The sequence below is a fragment of the Seriola lalandi genome, unplaced genomic scaffold (assembly GCF_002814215.2).
Source record: "Seriola lalandi dorsalis isolate HSWRI2012SDOR001 ecotype SW California unplaced genomic scaffold, Sedor1 jcf7180002054883, whole genome shotgun sequence".
Lineage (NCBI taxonomy): Eukaryota > Metazoa > Chordata > Actinopteri > Carangiformes > Carangidae > Seriola > Seriola lalandi.
In genome coordinates, this window is record NW_019525658.1 from 1,677,997 (window position 1) to 1,696,617 (window position 18,621).

General features: G+C 41.4%; 2 protein-coding genes across 2 annotated transcripts in view; one reads left to right on the forward strand and one right to left on the reverse strand.

Moving 5' to 3' along the window:
- fam151b (family with sequence similarity 151 member B) overlaps nucleotides 1-4,884 on the forward strand; it is an 8,511-nt gene extending 3,627 nt beyond the window's left edge. The window contains exons 4-7 of the mRNA XM_087171638.1: nucleotides 650-657; nucleotides 1,576-1,711; nucleotides 3,259-3,344; nucleotides 4,770-4,884. Of these exons, the coding sequence (XP_087027764.1) occupies nucleotides 650-657; nucleotides 1,576-1,711; nucleotides 3,259-3,262 (148 nt within the window). The 3' untranslated portion in view covers nucleotides 3,263-3,344; nucleotides 4,770-4,884. The remainder of the gene's footprint in view (nucleotides 1-649; nucleotides 658-1,575; nucleotides 1,712-3,258; nucleotides 3,345-4,769) is intronic.
- Nucleotides 4,885-8,156: 3,272 nt separating this feature from the next.
- ankrd34bb (ankyrin repeat domain 34Bb) lies at nucleotides 8,157-9,955 on the reverse strand. Its single transcript, XM_023397652.1, has 2 exons — nucleotides 9,753-9,955; nucleotides 8,157-9,651 (listed from the first exon to the last, which is right to left on the reverse strand). Exons 1-2 carry the CDS (start codon nucleotides 9,953-9,955, stop codon nucleotides 8,157-8,159), a joined length of 1,698 nt encoding a protein of 565 aa, XP_023253420.1.
- Nucleotides 9,956-18,621: the final 8,666 nt, after the last annotated feature.

An 18,621-nucleotide genomic window follows, 5' to 3' on the forward strand; every position in this document is an offset into this window, starting at 1 on the left:
AGAGAGAGAGAGAGAGAGAGAGAGAGAGAGAGAGAGAGAGAGAGAGAGAACATGCAGGATCGATGTGGTGGGTCTGGAGAAGCTGGTGGGTCACACACAGAATACTTACAATAGGACCCTGGTCTCACTGAGCTACAGTACCAGTCGTTACTGGGAACAACTATTCAGAATGATTAAACTGATAACTGTTCGAATGAAAGTTTACATGGCAGAATGTGACCCCTAACCCTAACCCTGTTTTAGCCAAGTTTCATTTTGGCCTGACATCATGTCACAGCTGATATTATCATTTTAACCTGAGTGATGGTCAGTGCTGGCTACAAATGAGAAACGGCTACAGTAGGAGCATTTACAAGTCTCATACTATTCCAGCTTTAGGGAAACAAACATGCTACAATGAATGATAGAAGAAAGTAGAAAATTCCTGAAGAAATATGAATGTGCCTTCTGCTTGGTGCGTATCCATCACACACGTTTCAATCTCTACAGAGGACGTTACTTTGAGTTTCATTCATGTTGTAGAGAATTATCCTAACTCTGACCTCAGTCACTGCAGGTGTCCATCAAAAAGCTCTTTGAAACTGTGAGGACTGGACAAAGTGACCTCACAATGATGATTTCGAACCTAAGCTTGTCCCCACAACCACAGCAAGACATGTACACACACATGTACATGCCCCAACAGAAGCTGATCTGCAATAAAGCTGCTGTGATTTCTCCTGCTAGAACATGGACAACTGTAGAAAATGCCCTGACTTAATCAGTCTAATTAGCCAATCACTGTCTACCATAGAGTCTCCAAAAAGCTTGTATTACCAGGTAGAGACACTTATATCGTTAATATCTATAAGGTGGTGATGGTGTTTGTGTGTCTGTTAATGTATGTGTGTGCGTGGTGTTAGAAACTGCCAAAGCTTAACCTTCAAACAGCACTTTGAAGTTGTCAGGACCGGCCAAAATGACCTCACAATAATGGTTTTTACCCAAATTTGTCCTCATAATTATAGAACGACATGTACACACACTCAAAAAGCCACACAACAACATGTACACACAAGTACACACAAATACAACATGTTGATTTAGCTTAGAGTTACTCTAACTATAACTATAATATTACTGATATTTCTTTGGCCCCAATTGGGATAAAAAAGAGATTGTTTTTAAAGGTTATATTTTCATTGTTCCATAAGAAGGTTTTATGCGGAGAAAAAATGTGGATGAAGCTTAACTTCCAGGCAAGAAGAAATTTCTGATGAAAATTACATAATGACACAGGAAGTTTGTTAGGTGAGTAATTACATGTTAGAACAAAAGAGAGACCACCAATTTAATCAAAAATATCACAGTGCAACAGTGTGGCTTATATTGATGTGTGTTAAATAGTTTTTGGACAACAATTGAACTCTACACAGTAGTTGTTAGTAGGACACATTCGTGGTTGGGTTGGGTCTGCATATGGGATTTATTACCAGCCATATCCTCAAGAGTGTTACACCTGGAGTAGATGTTAAACCTGTAGAAACTGTGAGAAGGCGGCCCGGATGTTGATATGTTTTCTTTTCTTTTCTTCAGGTTACAGCTGGGACACGGTGCGTGTGATGGAGGAGATATGTAGAACCCTTGAACATCCTGTCACTTTCCCAGTTCGTGCAGCTCTCCTGTCCCAGTCCTTCTCCCAGCTCAAGTGGCTGCTGCAGCAGTCAGACAGGTGAGGTCACACCAGTGAGGCCAGTCCTTCATATCAGCATTTACTTCATCTCTGCTGAGTTCCACTTAGGGACGGGTATCATGAAGATTTTAACGGAATTACTATTTTTATCGATACCACTTATCGATTCAGTACTTTAATGGTTCTCTCATCGATCCGGTACTGCAACAGTACTCTTATATATCTGGTACTTTAACTGTATTCTCATCGATCCGGTACTTTTAAGGACACAATCCTTAAGGTTAGTTCAGATTCGCCGAAGTCACACGAACAAACTTTTGTTGAGGCAGCGGTAGACCAGCAACTCCGTGTTCTGCAAGGTAATATTAGAGCCGGGCAGAGTCTGGCTGAGTGAGAGAGAGTGATGTCTGGCTTTTTTATAATAACAGTTTCCCACCAGAAAAGCCTGTCTGACTGCAAAGTAAAGCGGTGAAAAAAAAGTTCTAAATAAAGAGTACACTTAAACTGATATTGATATTTTTGGTGGACCTTTTAAAGTGGCTTATATAAGTTTTGCCGTCCACAGCAGTGCATTGCTTAGCTTCTGTGCCGGTACTCCTCTCTGCTTCTCAAAGCTAGGTGTGTGTCGACCTCCATACTTCATACAACCCCACTTCAAATAGTCCGAACCATCCCTTCAAGTACTGTGCACCACACAATGCCTTGAAATTCATTTCATCTGGCCTTCAGTAGAATGGATGCAGGATCCTCTGAGGATTCATCATTGTTCTGTCTCCTGGCAGACTGCAGCAGGCTGCAGCACTGGTGTGGTAGTGCAACTAAAGAAAAGAATGCCAATAATTACCAGCCCTTTAGTGTCCAGCAGCAGGTGCTATAATAAGCGTTACGTTCGTGTGGTCTATTTGAAACACTATAACAAACGCGACTGAGTAGAAGTTAACGTTAATTCACCTGCATACAGTTGATTCCAGGACATGAGTGATTAACGGTAATGTTAAGCGCTGTATTTTGCAGACATAAACCCGGGACACGGCCATATCAGTTCAAACTAAGTCAGGAGAAGAAATGGAGAAGAAAAAAACATAACAAAAGCACAGAAGTTAACCTGTGCTCTACAAAAAGAAGGGCTATACTGAGTTTGATGAGGAAACAGTCATCTAAAGCTCCATCCAGTCGAAAGGTAGATGTCCATGTGTAGTTTGATTATAAAGCAGGTCTAGGTTCTATATTAATACTGTGAAAGTATCAAAGCCTCAGTCCAGAGAAATGCTCACAGCCTGTATATGATGGTGACAATTGACCATACTGGGCCACCATAATCAAATGTGCATATTTTAAGTATTATATTTTAAGGCCACCCCTCCCACACTCTTTGTTCAGTTTACTTGAAACTTGTCATTTTGGTCTGGATTTTCTTATTCTTATAATTTTAGCTTTTCAGAGAAATTAAAGCACACATTTCCAAAGATCTGTGTCTCTTTATGCTGTGGTTGAATTCTGTGTGCCACATAATTAATGTTGGACTGTTTGCTTTGGAAATCCTCTGTCACAGTAAGAAATAACTAAACTCAGTACATCTTCCACAGCTGAACTTTACAACAGTCCAAACTGCTCTAATCCAAAGCAGAACCTTGTACAGGCACGATGGTGATGATCCTTCAAGTCAACAGAAGTGAGAGCATCTTTATTTTGAGTAATGTGATTGTATTGTGATGTGAAACTGAGTGTGTGAGCGGGGTTTAGTTACCAGAGGGATTTAAATCAAATCCTTCAGATGTGATAGGGTTGGTGATGGCAAATATGGTGACGTGATACAGAGCTGAAGAGAAATATGGAGCTAAGGAGCTGCAGAGGCCGTTAGCGTCCACACACCTGCCTTACCTGTGTGTTGTTATACCAGGAGAAGGAGGACAGCAACCACATTCTTCACATTCTTTACCTGCTCAATCCAAACCATAGTCTGTAAATAAAGATGGACGTGGCCTCCGTGACGTCACCCACAAGTTTGTGAAGAGCTGTCGTGAGCTGTTCTGTCGTCGCTATCGTCGCCTTTACCTGACTCCGCCGAACGCCAGGCTAATACAAAAATGGGCAAAGAGGAGGGGCGCAGGTGTCCTGAAGGAGGAAATTAGCCGCAGACACCAAAACTGTTTTTTTGTACCAGGCTGTAAACATGTTTATTTCTGCTGTAAAGTTGGACATTTTAACATGGGAGTCTATGGGGATTGACTCACTGTTGGAGCAGTTTTTGGTATTCTGTGTTGGCTGCATGTTTCAGCCTCGGATGTTGCAGCTTCATCCAAACACACATCCTACTGCTCTGCTAGCTGCCCACTAGCTCACATTTATATGATGGGCAGGGTTATCTCTTCATCTGAGATCATATAAATTTATGACTGCCCCTGAGTGCAGAATGAGTCATCAGAATATTTTCACATTTTGCAGGAAGAGGAAAGGGAGGGATTATATATAAAGTAGATTTAAAAAAACCTGATACAGCATATAACAAGAGGTAAATGACAGTTAACACAGGGACTCAGGTTCAGAGCTTGGAAAATGTAGTTTTCATTTCACACAGTTGCAAAGTAGGAAAATTACATCCACTGTAGATGGTTTCAGCACCATCTTCCTCTGGTCACCCACAAGCCCCTGCTACACTGAAGTGCTGAATGCATTGTGGGTAAGTTTGGTTAGCAAAGGAACAGATCCAGTGACTTTTCCACCACCCCAGTGCATCTCAGTCATCCTGCAGTGAGTGTGATTTCTGGCGGTACTCTGCCGGACTGCGGCATGTCTGGAGAGAAGCAGCCTGCGCTCTCGGTGGATCACGTCCTCCCTCACAGTGAAGGATAGGATTTGAAGCTGGCGACATTTCTAGCCACAGAAAAATTACAACTTATCAGTTTATCCACTCTATATGTCGCTCACCTGTTATGACTTCGCACTGAAGGCGTTACAGGAAAGACGAAGAGCAGAGAAATAAGTTGTATGAACACAAGTCTGTTCCTGCCCACAACTGTAAACAGCAGAGTCGTTATTTGTTGCTCTGACACATGTTAATATCTTTGAGCTGTTAATGAAATGTTGTTGTTCACAGGTACACTCTAACTGTGTGGACTGGCAGGAATGACGTGGTAACACAGGAGGACTTGCTGCCCTACAGAAAAGAGATCCACATCAGCAGGATCTACTATGACCTGGACTTGTGAAGGACGGAGCTCAGCGTGACGTCCACTGTAAACACTGAGAAACTGTCTGGCTGTGGCTTCTTCAGGAGACTGTCACTGCTGGAGAGAGGAAAGTCAAACTTGTCTGTCTTTTGCCTGGAGTGTAAGTTAAATCTTACGGATCATGTGATAAATAAAGTATTTTTGCTCCACAAATTGTGCATATATTTTTTCTGACTTTTCTCTAATTGCTGCCTGTTCCTTGCGAAATACTGAAGTTACTTCTCTTCTGCGCTGCAGCAACAAGTCACTTGTAACTGCGTAACAAGTTAAAGTGTTGCATTCAAGTACAGTTACAGAACTCAACACCAGGCCAAGAAGCAGTGTGTTGATGACCTCTGTTGTTTTAAAGTCTATTTCACCTTTGACCACACGCAGCATAACTGATTGGTTGAGGTCAGAAAATGTACTGTGTTGCACCTGTAACCACACCCAGTGATGTCACAGGGTCCTGGAACACACCTGTACGTCACTACAGCTGGAGGTCAAAGGGCAGATTTTCAGGGCTGTTATACTATCAAAAGTAAAAGTTCTCATGCAGAAAAATCTTCCTAGTATTTTATTATTGTGTTTTATTTTAATTGATCGATGGATTATTACTGATGCTTTGATGTTTCAGTAGTGCTTTACTGTTTTAGTTGGTTGATTTGGAGATGATTTCAACTATTTTATTCTTGCAAAGTAACTAAAAAGTACACAGGAATATACAGGAAAAAATATACAGGGACCTGAAATAATAAAGTGAGTCCTCCAAATATTTTCATATTTCAGTACCAGTTCATACAGCCTTGCTGAATAATCCATCACATCTGCTGCATTTAAGTTTGTTATTTGTCTGAACACAGATTTAGAATTGCTCAAATAAGCCGCTCAATGAAATGAGATACTAAGACACTCATATATTTGGTACAAGGTTTATTGAAAATACAGAGTTTTACAAAGAACACTGACAACTTGCAACTCTGTACATAGTGACAAGAGTATCAGAGAAGGTTTTATATATTCAAGGGTGCAGATTTTCTAACTGGCAGTTTAGAAAAGGTTATTCTCAGAAGGTAAGCTCCTCCAGCACAAGGTGAGTGAACTGAAAAAGAAACCTTGTAAGTGCTGGGCTGCACTCTTTTCTTTAGTGTGCAGTTTGTGCTGATAATTACTATTTCATTCCAACAGTGCAGAGCATGTTTCAAATCTAGTTTATGGATATATTATTTAAACCTTTGTATAGAATAAATTGTTTTAATAACTTCTTGTACAAAATTGGCAAAAACAGCTGGCAGATGAAAAGTGGATGTGGATGAAAGCTGTATTCACTCTGGACTGTCCTCTCTCTGATGCAAGGTCATTCTCAAAGATGAAATCTTCTGTAATGTCGCAGCCAAGTCTCAAATCTGTTTGGCTTTGAAAAGCAAATGAATCGTTTCTTCGTTACATAGACACACAAGTGCTGTCAAAAAAAAAGTCTGAATCGTGAGATAAACTCCAGATTCAGTGTCACTAAAAGGGGTGACATGGCTCAAGGTATAGACTCATCACATATGTTTTTTTTAATTTAGCAGCTGCGTAAGTTTAACATTTGTTACTCAGAGTTTTTACCTGAGTTCCTATGTAGATGTTGACAGTGACGGCCTCAGTTCTTAGTCAATTGGCTTTTCTCAACATGTAAATGAATCCACTCACTGTTTTAATCAAGCCCTCCATCTTGTTCTGACATGAATTGAACATTTAATAATATATCCCAAAAATCTTCTGTTGTCTGATAATTTTTTACGTGGACTTTACAATAATGCATGACAGCATTTGGGGAAAAAATCTATTACAGGAGGCATCTATCTGATCATGCTGTACCATATTTAAGGAAAGAATCCCTTTGTTATTTAGTCCACTGCCATGTGTTATACAATGTCACCTGTCTCAACGTTACTCCCACACAGGGTGATGATCTTGTTGATAATGCTGCGGTCTCATCGCGTACAACACCTCTGAAAAAGAAGGTAGTGAATTAGAGGAGGTTCCATGTTACAATTCACATATGCTTTAAAGCATCGCGTAAGCTTGACAGGAAGTGGCGTTCCACTGATCTAGAAGAATTTAACCTTGATAAAGATCTGGATGACCTGTAATTTCTTACTTCTAAATTCAGGCAAGTTGAAGTAAATGTACTGAAGTAAACACCTCAGAAAAACATAATCTAATCATATAGTCACTTGCATTACCTCAGCCTCCAGTGCTACCATCAGAAAGCTTGGGGTCATTTTTGACCAGGACCTGTCTTTTACTTACACATAAAACAAGTTTGTAGGACAGCCTTCTTCCACCTGTGCAACATTATGAAAATGAGAAACATCCTGTCTCAAAAGGATGCTGAAAAACTAGTCCATGTATTTGTTACCTCTAGACTGGACTACTCTAATTCTTTATTATTAGGATGTCCCAATAACTCAGTGAAAAGCCTCCAGCTGATCCAAAAATGCTGCAGCAGAGTACTGACAGGAACTAAGAAAAGAGATCACATCTCTCCTGTGTTGGCTTCTCTGTCCTACTGATGAAGCTCCATCATATCTTAAAGAGCAGAACACTCCGCTGTCTACTTGTGGTGCCTAGAGTTTCTAAGACTAGAATGGGAGGTAGAGCCTTCAGCTATCAGGCTCCAATCCTGTGGAAGCAGCTCCCAGTCTGGGTTCAGGAGGACTTCTTTTTATTCACAGTCTGCCAGCTTTACCACCAGAAGCATCCTAGTGGGGCACCCATACAAGACCACATACAGAAAACATTCATTCATTCTAATAGCTACTTTCCATCTGAAGTTCCTGGGCAGGTGACAACACCAGACCAAAGTGTCTCACAGCATTAACTGGAAAGAGATCACTGACCAGGAGTCAGTGGTCAGCTGGAGTAGGATCAAGAAGGACATCTGCTGAAACAGGGTTTACCATCATTTACAGTCCCCTCTTATCATGTGACCAGAATTCCATACTTTGGTCATGTGATTAAAAAAAATCATCTCACAGACAATTAAGCAACTCCATTCACTGAGGAGGGAAATTAAATGTTGAAAGCTTTGTAAACAGAAAGCAAGTTGAACCTTGTGTTAAGATTTTCTTTTTTTTTCTTTTTTTTTTAGTCAAGTCCTGTAGTTCTTTTTGGAAAATTACTACAGTATATAAAGTTTCACATTGAAACATGAGCAGGCTATTACTGCAATGTGTGATACTGCTAAGGGCAAACACATCTTCCCCTGATACATGCAAAATGTTATCCTAGCGCCCAAAGGTTTTCTCGAAGTTGCCGAGCTGTTTCATCTGCTCACTCTGCATTGAGTGGCGTCTCCACAGCATTTTCTTGGTTTGTATATTCTTCAGGAAAACAGGTGCACAAGGGGCAAAAGGCTTTGACCCTGTAAGAACACCGTTCAGTGTCTTGCTACTTCCACTCAAAGGGTAGGAAGAGCTAGAGCAGACCCCAATGTGTGGTATTGGAGCATGGGGGTTCAGAGGAGGAAGGTATCCAGGGCGAGTGTGGGCAATGTGATCCAGAAGTAGGGCCCCTGAGCCTCTTCGCTCCAGCCAGGCTGCGCCTCGTCTCTGGACAGAGCTCTCCAAGGACTCCCTGGATCCTGACAGAGTGGAGGACCTGATGTTGACGAGCTTGTGCCTTTCTGTTCCAACTCCAGCTCCACCACTGTTCTTGGAGCTATTGTTTCGGCTGCCAAACTGTGATAACTGAGAGTCAGAACTGTAGTGGTTAATACCGATATTCTGCCGACGGACCACATTTTGCAGACTAGAAACATTCAGTTGTCTAAGACAGTCAGCGGAATCTTCATCCACAGGACTGGATTCATGGGGAAAGGGGAGACTGTCATGATGCAAGTTTGGGTGGGAAGCAGAATGCAGTGAACTTGCAGCGCTGTCATATGACATCTTTCTACCAAAGGCTCTTCTTCCACCTCCCCTATTCTCATTTCCTGACATGGTCTCTAGTGCTTTCAGAAGCCCTGGTGTGTCTTGGACATCGATACTGTGGTTGCGTGAAACAGCAGGAGGTCTACTGTGGCTGACAAGGTTACAGACTCTGAAGGACAAGTCCTCCTCAGGTGTAACTTCCACTGGCTCCTCTGTCAGAGAGGAGTCCTGGCTCTGCTGGAGCAGCAAGGAAGGACTTTTGGACCACTGCTCTGAGTGAAGTCTATGAAGATTAAGTTGCTTATCAATACCATTAACACGTAAAGGACTAGGATGTTGGATTGGAGAACCTGGTTGAGATGTGATATGGCCGGACCCTGAGCGAAAACACTGGAAATCCCTGAGGCCAAGAAGGGGGCTACCGGGCTGGGGAGAAGCACTTGTCGAGGAGCCCTGTGGAGGAGTTTGTAGCTGGAGCTCATATGCAGACATACAACAAGTTGTTGGGGTGTAATGCAGGCGCTCCTCAAGGTCAGGGGGTGGAGGGACATTGAGATACTGTTTTGTAACATGATGGCCAGATGGCAGTTTGTTGGTGGTGATGATGATAACCTCCTTACCCTTTGCTTTACAGGCATCCAAGAGGACCCTGAGGACATCCCTGTTTCCTGAATTGACTGCATAAACCAGTGCTGATAAGCCTGCATGATCCTCCAGAGTTGGATCAGCTCCACTGCTCAGAAGGAGTGACAGTATTTCAGCTCCAGTTTGTTCAAGGCATGCATGCATCAGAGCTGTTTTCCCTGTCTTGTCTTGGATGTTTGGATCAGCACCATTTTCCAGAAGATACCTATTGGGAGTGAAGATCACATTTATTACACCAAGTGGCAGCTAGTAATTCTCAACAAACACATGCTTTCAAGAATCAACATGTGCCCTGATAGAACGTACCGAACCATCTTGTGTTTGGGTACACTCTGTGAATCTGTATGGTGTGTCTTGCAGGCCACCATAAGCGGTGTCTCGCCATGTTCATTACTCTCGTTTATGTAGGCCCCTCCCTCCAAGAGCAGCCGAGTCAGGCGCAGACGACTCAAACAGACCGCCTTTAGCAGAGAGTTGCCATCGGTTCGCACTTCTGTTGACTCATCCATTGTAAGGCTCTTGGCTGAGCTGACTCTAATCCACCTTGTCTTTGATGAAAAATTGTCACTTATTTGTCCAAAGGTGTACACAGCCGAGTGCCTGCAAGAAGAAGAAGAAGACTAAGTTCTCAGGTATAGTTCATCAGGTGGTCAGCAGTTGGTGGCTTTGAATTGTTGGTCCTCAAACCACAACAGAACTTCAGATGAACTGCACACTTTTTGTTGGATGTACATCTTTTTTAACTCTGACTCATTCAAACCCATCCCGAGTCTTTTCTGCATGTTATATGCATGTGCACACTGAGATATTCACATACTTACTATAAATGTAGATATTAATACTGTATGTAATATGTCATACAGCTGTTATATATACGTAACCTTAGAGCAACAAACTGGACCCCTATGGCACAACAGAAAATGTAGTGTAGACCTGTGCAGAAGAATGACTGCAAAGATCCACATTATTAGACCTTTGTCACTGCAGGAACTTAAGGGCCCATAACTTAAAAAGGCTCCATCTTTGTGCAGGTTCTTGGTGCATAACACAGTGATGCACCGCTGAACTGGTATTTTCCTATGGTGTACTGAGGTTATTTCCTAACTAATCACACAACACCCTTTATGTTTTGCTGTTCTTCATGATTATGCACCAGATACTGTAAAGATTAATTAGTGATTCTTACCAGCTCTGTGATCTATTAAAGTTAGTAGGTAGTCTATGCTCAGGGCATTGTCTTCAATGTTGTGAGTCGGGTTGATGAAAATAGAGCCCGAAGTGCAGCCATTGTCAGGTTCAGGTTTTGTTTCCACTGTACGAGTTCCTGAATCAGAATTTGGGCCGTGTGCAGGAGCTGGTACTAACTCAAAGTTCCAGGTACTCTTGAAGGAAAGAAATACAACAGCTGTTTTACAACACTGCAAACATAGCAGTTAATACACATAACGTGTTTAGATAAGCACTGCGGTTAGTTTCAGTAGTCAGACATTGTTCTGGTTCAGAGTTCCTGATGTGTTTTGCTTCTTCATTCTTCATTTGTAGTTGCAAACTGTAGATTGTTTGGACCGTGTTGGGGATACACTGATGTGCTAGTTGAATACGGTTTATTTCACCTGACACTAGCATTTTCAAAATCAGTACATTTTAAGTAGTGACCTATTTGTTCCATTAAGTAGTGCGGCAGTGAAGTGCTACAAAGCTACATCGCCATATTTACTTTTATCTTGAAGAAAATAATGAAAAGAAATGAGTGTGCCGTGTTCTGCAGTCTGTTCTCCTCCCAGTTTCTGAACATCACCTCTCTGTTGTTTTATTGACATCACCGTCTGTCAACCTTTCCCGAGGAATGCACCTGGCTTTGGGAAGCTGGTCAGCACGGTGGTACCTGGTCTGGTCAACCTCCCACTGCAGGTGAGCGTGAACTTTACTCACCTACACAGCACATAAAAACCCTTCTGTTTCGTTTAAAACACCTAGAGCCTCTCCCTCACAGGTTACTACAAGATCAGGTTATGGGAAGCTCCAGGTTAAGGGTTGTTAAGTTCCCATAGTGAGAAAGAGCTATAGTCTGGAGGACTCTACATTAATAGGAATGTTAGTGTGAATTGTTTGCCTTTCTGTTTATATTACTTTTGTGAGTCCTGTCCAGGGTGTACCTCTTATTGTGTGAATGCTTGCATAAACTGATTAGCAAATGGATGGGTGGTAACTATAGCAACAACATTTGATGTTCAAAGTAGGTGTAGTGCACTCACAACATAGGTCTGTTGTTAATGTCTTAGAAAGTTTAGAGCATACGGAACTGAAAGAAAACTGGGAGGAGGAAGGAGAAATGCTGAAAATCTATGACATTATGACACATTATCAATGTAAAATATACACGAGTAAAAACATACAAAAGCAAGTGCTCCTTGAAACCAATATTCTGATGAGTGTCATTCAGTGTTAGTGCGGTCACAGTTCCTGGTTTGGCATATGTTGTCATGAAATTTCTTTTTGGATGTTGCATAATTTTGCAGTGTTTGTCTGTCCTCTTTGGACCTCAGTGAGAATGAATTCTCACAGTGATGATCGCTTCTGATGACGATGACACACATGTCTGCATTTGCAAAATACTTCAAGATTCACTTGCATAGTTGCCACTATAACTATGCTTTACAGTAGTTGAGGTTACTCAGTGGCAACAGTTAAAAACATAGACATCCCATTAGCTGCTGTATGGATGAGAAGCAAAGTCAGGCATTTCTTTTAGCTTCAGACGTAAGAGCATAATGTGTTTTTCATCCTCTCCTGGACAGCCTGTATTCACTACTGCTGCCTATTGTGTGTGTGGCCTTGTGTTTCTCTCTGTCAAACTGTGACTGTGAACGAATTAGTTTAACTGCATAGGTGTGTGTGCATGCAGCACACTGCATGTACAAAACAGCAGATGATAAATTATATAAAGTGGTCAAAGTGTTTGTTTAATGTACTTTTATCTGTCTGTACTTCAGTTCATGATTTGACTGTAGCTAAACAAGAGACCAACTCTTTTAACCAAAAAGATCATGTCCAGTCCCCCCACATCTGTCACATCCTAAAGCTGGACTTTACCTGTTCACATCACCCCTGCAATACTAGACACAGGTGTTCTATGTGATATACCATGCTTTAGATTCTTTCATACTCTGTGATGCAGTGAGAAACACAAATAGATTTGTAAAACTGGAGTTATATCAAGGTAACAGACATCCCCACAGGGACACGACAGGCCACCGACATCGTTAGACAGGTTGTGACGTCAGGACGTTTGATGCCAACGTTGATGTAACGTAGGAATAACTGACGACAGCTGACGTTGATATTTTGTTGGTTTTAAGTTGTGTTGTTAAGTCACCAATATCCAACGTTCTCCAAACGTCTCATGCCAACGACATCTTGACATATAAAATACTAACATTCTGGTCATGAACAAAACCCAACGTCTGCTAAACATCACAATGTCAGTTAGCTAACGTTGCGTTTGATGTCAACCCAATTTTCACTTCCTGTTCAATGTTAGAGTCATTAGAGCCCAATGTCCCTGATGTTACATTGTCAGCTGGGATTATTTTACTGTTTGTCAGCGTCAGACAGGGAACTAAATTTAGCCCTCACAATTTTCATTTGGACTGGGCCCATGTTCATCCAAAGAACACACTGCAGTATGAGGCCGTGTTCTAAGCAATAATGTCAAGTTGATGTGGTGGTTGTTTCTGGTCCTCCATTAGCTCCGCCACTTCTATACTAGCTTTGTTAGCATTAACTCCGTTATTATCTCCACGAGCTCTGTCACTGTCTCTACAAGCAGAAGAACCTACGAGGCCGTCAGGTCTTTTTGGGAACGTCATCCATTTTGTATTTTTGATTTGTTATCTTAGCTTCTTTCTGTCTTATTTTGATTATTTCCCCCCTGATCTCTGACATTACTTGGATGGACAGATCCACTTGAAGGGGTGGGGGAGGTGATGATGGTCCTGCACCTGCCTTGCAGTATAGGCTGTTAAGCAGCCCAGGGCCGGCAGGTGGTGAAGATGGAGACGGAGACACACCTGTTTCACGTTTACATGATTCCTCTCAGGTGTAGATGTTAAGCCCTGGGTGCAATGAGGGGAGAGGAGAGACCCCCCCCCCCCCCCCCCCCCCCTCCCATTTCCAAGAACCACCAGCAACAACATTTATAGCCCTCGAAGCTTTCAACAGGATATTTAAGCTTGATCGTGAGCTAACAACTAAACAAATGAATCAACCTAACTCTCCCAACTCACAAAGAAACAATCCGACAGAACAGTACCCCCCTACTGGCCCCAGAGCATGACACCGTTTACAGTGTTTACAAAGGTGTCGACCACAGCTTGCTGTCTGGCTAACAGGAAGGGGAGGAGAGCCATCCTTTTAAGTTTGAAGCTGTCAGGCTGGAACCAATCAGCTCCCTGGAACAGCCTACACGCTCCTTTACTCACTCAGCCAATCAGAGAGGCTCACCTGCTCCAAATAGGCACAACGTTGGGTTCTAGCTTACTTGTGCTGAAGCAAGGTTTTTATAACTGTAGCTTACAATGTAAAAAAGAATATTCACATGCTGCAGTTGGAAACAACATGATAGTGGAGTTTGTGGGCTGTAACATCAGCTTTTAAGCATCAGAAGTAAAAGTAGAAATTATGCAGATTGGCTTGTTTTATACTATCATACGTTTGGATGTTATTATTTGGTAATTATTAATCATGCAGCAGCAAGTTGGCAACATGTTATTGTTGTTGCTGGTCTGGGTGGAGCCCATTTTAACTCCTGTGTGTACAGTCGGGTGGTTTAATGCATCAAATTTTAGAAGTTGATCATTGGTCTGTGTGTAAAGTAACCAATAGCTATAAGTCAAAGCAACAAAGAATCAAGTGTCATAGAATGTAAATTCTCAAGTAAAACTGTGCTGCACTTGAACAAATATATTTACTTTCCACTGCTGGAGCTTGGAAACGACTCATTTAACAGAAAGCCTGCAGATTGGCTGCTTGGTGTTTTTGAGACACCGCTGTTTACCTGGCAGGAACAGTCTAACATAAAGATCCTACTGATACTATATGCATTATGGGAAATGTAGATACTGTAGTTAATACACATACCAGCATCTAAAAATCAATATATCTGCTGAACATTCAATCTGTGGGTGATACTAAATGACTGGAGCACTATTTTACACTAACATGTATGTGTGAAGACCAGGAGGTTCTAACTTCTGTCAGCAGCCTGTTCTGCCAGGTGACATTCAACCCCATCTGTGCTTCTTTGAGCGCTCGGGCCTGGCCTTCAACCAGCATCAAAACAGACAGAATAGCTAATGATAGAGACAGGCAGCAGAGAAATGTCATTCCTCAACATTTTACCACTCCACATCTTTTTTCATTCCATGCTCCAAAGTACAGACAGAGAGATAATAATAATAATAATAATAATAATAATATAAGAACTGCTTATAGATGAAATCAAGTGCAAAACATAAGAAACCCATGTAGTCGCAGGCAGCTGGGACATGCTGTCAGTGCATCACAGAAGCATAGTTCAAAATATGACCTGATAGGAATAAAATGTTTCTTTGAACACAACTGAAATAATCTGCTGCCTGTTTCCTACTACATGAATATATTCCAAGTTATGCTCACATATGGCTTTTAGGTGAAGCAGCTGATTTCATAAATGTCTCTGCATCATTTATATATGATGTTGTTGTGTCTTACACAGAATGAAACATCCACACTGATAACTCCTGTTTCACAGCATGAACACAGTAAATGTAGCAGGAAGCAGGAGATACACTTTAACAAATACAATAGTTTTACATGAATTGTGCCATCTGAGGTGTCAGCTTTCTTTAAATATTATTTCTATTGTCATTAAATAACAACGCAAAATGCAACGACAAAATGGATCTGAATATGTTTTAAAGCACAACTGTTGTGAAGACATGAACACTAACACCATCTCTACATTACATATAAGTTATTGTTGGTATGTGCAAACTTACCTGAATGTGTTTCATTCTTTACCATGAGAGCTGATCAGACTGCCGGCCCCCTCCAGTCGACGGGCTGAGGAGAAACCAGTGGTGGGAGCAGACATCCATGCAGGAGAATGACTGATGAAAGGAGAGAGTGAAGACTGATATATGTCAGATGACAGCGGAAGGCTGGCCTATGGCAGCTGAGAAGCAGGAAGCACACAACCAATGACAGCACATCCCATTGTGAGCAGCCACAGCGCAGACAGTGGTCTTTGGTGAGGCACTTGCGCAGGTAAGACTCATTTCTTTTCACCTTCAGGTATTCAGACGGTTGATGTGTGGAGTGACAATAGTGCCACTGACGTCACCACAAGGTTCAAGGCTGCAGACAGATTTATTTTGGTAAGATTGCACAACAAGGATATTCATTCCCTTCAAAGACGTATCACCATATTCCGAAGTCAGTGGTGGAGAAAAGAAGTCACCTGAATGTTTGTTTGATTTTAATTTTCTACATTAGAGAACTTTCAAATCTGGTAATGTTGCAAAAGCTTTTTAAAGGAAATATCCAACCTGATGGATTTCCAATGTGTAAAAACTGAACCGTCTGTGTAGGTATCAGTAGTCAGAATGATGAAGCAGATTTTACTATTTGGGTGCACTATACTCTTTCCCCCATACTGACTCATCTTTTACAGTTTTTGATTTCCTGATACTGTGCATCCATAGAGAACACTCAGCTCTGCAGTTACGGCCTCAGTATGACTCTAACTAACACATTTGTACATGTTTTCTAACCACATGGAACGGAGCAGATCGCATCATCACCTTTACCACTTCTTGCCCGTTGCAGTGGGCAAGTGGGTTACAGCAACCATGGCTGTTTATGATACTAGTGGGCAAAACCTGTTAGATTAATTGTGTAATAATATTAACCATTTCCTCTAATTCAAGCTACAACCCAGTCTAATTATCAGCGTGATGAAACGTCAGAAGGTGATAGCAGCAGCCTCTTTCTACGGGTTGGTAGGACCAGAGGCAGCCGGTGCCCTGCAGCTGCTTAAATTATAGCACACCATTAATAAACATGGGCCAGCACATAAAAATACACCAGTGCATATTGGAACACTTGCCTACCTCTGTCTTGATATTCAATGTCCAAAAAACTCCTGACCATGAGGAGGGGATTTAACAGGGCAACATTCAAGTTTCTTTTGGTACTAAACAGATCTCCCTGTGGTACCAGAACACTGACATCTATCTCTCAAAAAGAAAACTTTGTCACTCGAAAGAAACATAAAAATAATAATGTCAAATTTAAATAAAAGTCAATTTGCTTTTATTTTTCATTTATATTTTTATATATTAATTTAGGAAAAAACAAGATTCCATTACAATAACAAGAACGGCACATTTTAACTGCCTGGATTGTGCTACTTAAAATCATATGTTATAGAAGTGAGTCAGAAAAGCTGCAGTATGCCTTAGTAGGCTGAATTTTTTTTTTTTTTTAAGTTATTGCAGTAATTCAATTCAAGACAAACCAGTTGGCCACAAGGTCTCATCTCTGTCATTATGTCTTCTCTTGAAATACCTGGGAAAAAATCTTCTGCAGATATGTCAAGGCGTCGTGCATTCATTGTATCCAGGAGAGATAATAACTTCCCACCTCTGTGAGGAGAATCATTCCTCTGTGCGATTGGCTTTTTATGTAGATGTAGCAAAATGTAGCAGACTGCAGTCTAATTGAGAGTAATCACATGTTGTGTTAGGTTTTGAATGTAAATGCTTGACACATTTGTCACTGTCACTACACTTAATATCCAAATCTATGGCCTCGATGCTTGTAACTTTCCGTGCGGTATAACCTGTTTAACAGTGACCACAGGGGCACTGCTGTCCACTATACTGCCATGGTAGTAACAGTCTTTACGGTAGCAGCACAGCTTCAAATCCAGCTTGTGCCATTTTCTGCATGACATTGCCTCTCTCTCTCTCTCCCAGCTTTCCTGTCTCTTCCTCACTGTCATTATCACATTAGGAAAAGGCAAAACTGTCCAAAAATAACTTTAAAAGGGTGAATGATGCCTGCATGAAACAAGAGTGATGAAGCCACTTTTTGTTCTGCTTCACTTGCTAAACACGTGCTTCAGTTGGGAATCAAACCCAGGGACTCTAACAGGCAGCAGATATAAATCTACCTTCCTTAAAATGATTGATAACATTGGCAAATCATTTAGTGGTCATTAAAATGTATTAAGATTTAGCCTATCGATGATGCATATACCTCATAAATCACCACACTGCTCTGCCCTACAAACAGACCATGCTGTTAGCATGTCACAGAGATGCACAACCAGACCAAGGGTCAAAGGGTCAGCTCCAGAGGGTCAACCAATGGACACCAGGCAAACTGGAGAATATAGGCAAAATCTCCAGTTGTAGCAATAAGACTCTGTCTATTGATATTTGATTGTTTCTTATATCAGAATAGTAACTGGAAAAGGACTGATTATCACCAAGATGTGATTCCTGGACTCTCTGTGCCATGCATGAATACACACACACACACACACACACACACACATACACAAACACACCAACCTATCCCTTCCTCTGTCCCTCTTGGCTAATTGTCATAAACTACAATCCGCATCCTAATCCTGAGCAGTGGTCAGAACAGACTCACAGACACAGAGCTGAGGAAGAAGATATAATTAAATATTATTCTGTAAAATATACAATGCTTCTATGTAATAAGTCAATTCTCAGTCTATCCTCTAGAATGGCAAAAATACAACATATAGGTTTCAAGACAATATCTTTCATGTGATCATACTGTCAGCATCCTTCACACACCCACAATGTCTTTATTATTACTACTATAGGCTAGTCAAAGAACTGCTGTGTAATCCACATGTATAGACTTTCGCTTTAAGGGTTTATATTGTTGTTTGATCAGTTAACCACTTGTATCATGATTCATTCCAGGTTTGAAGGACGTAATATGAAACCCACACTTGTATTACTCCTGTCTGTTATCATTAGTGCCATTAGGTTTATATGTTGTTTCATTAAATGTTTTACAGCCTCCTCTAAAGTTATCCAGCCAGAGATCGCAGATCGAATTTTCAACCGATTAAAATGTATAGAAATACCAA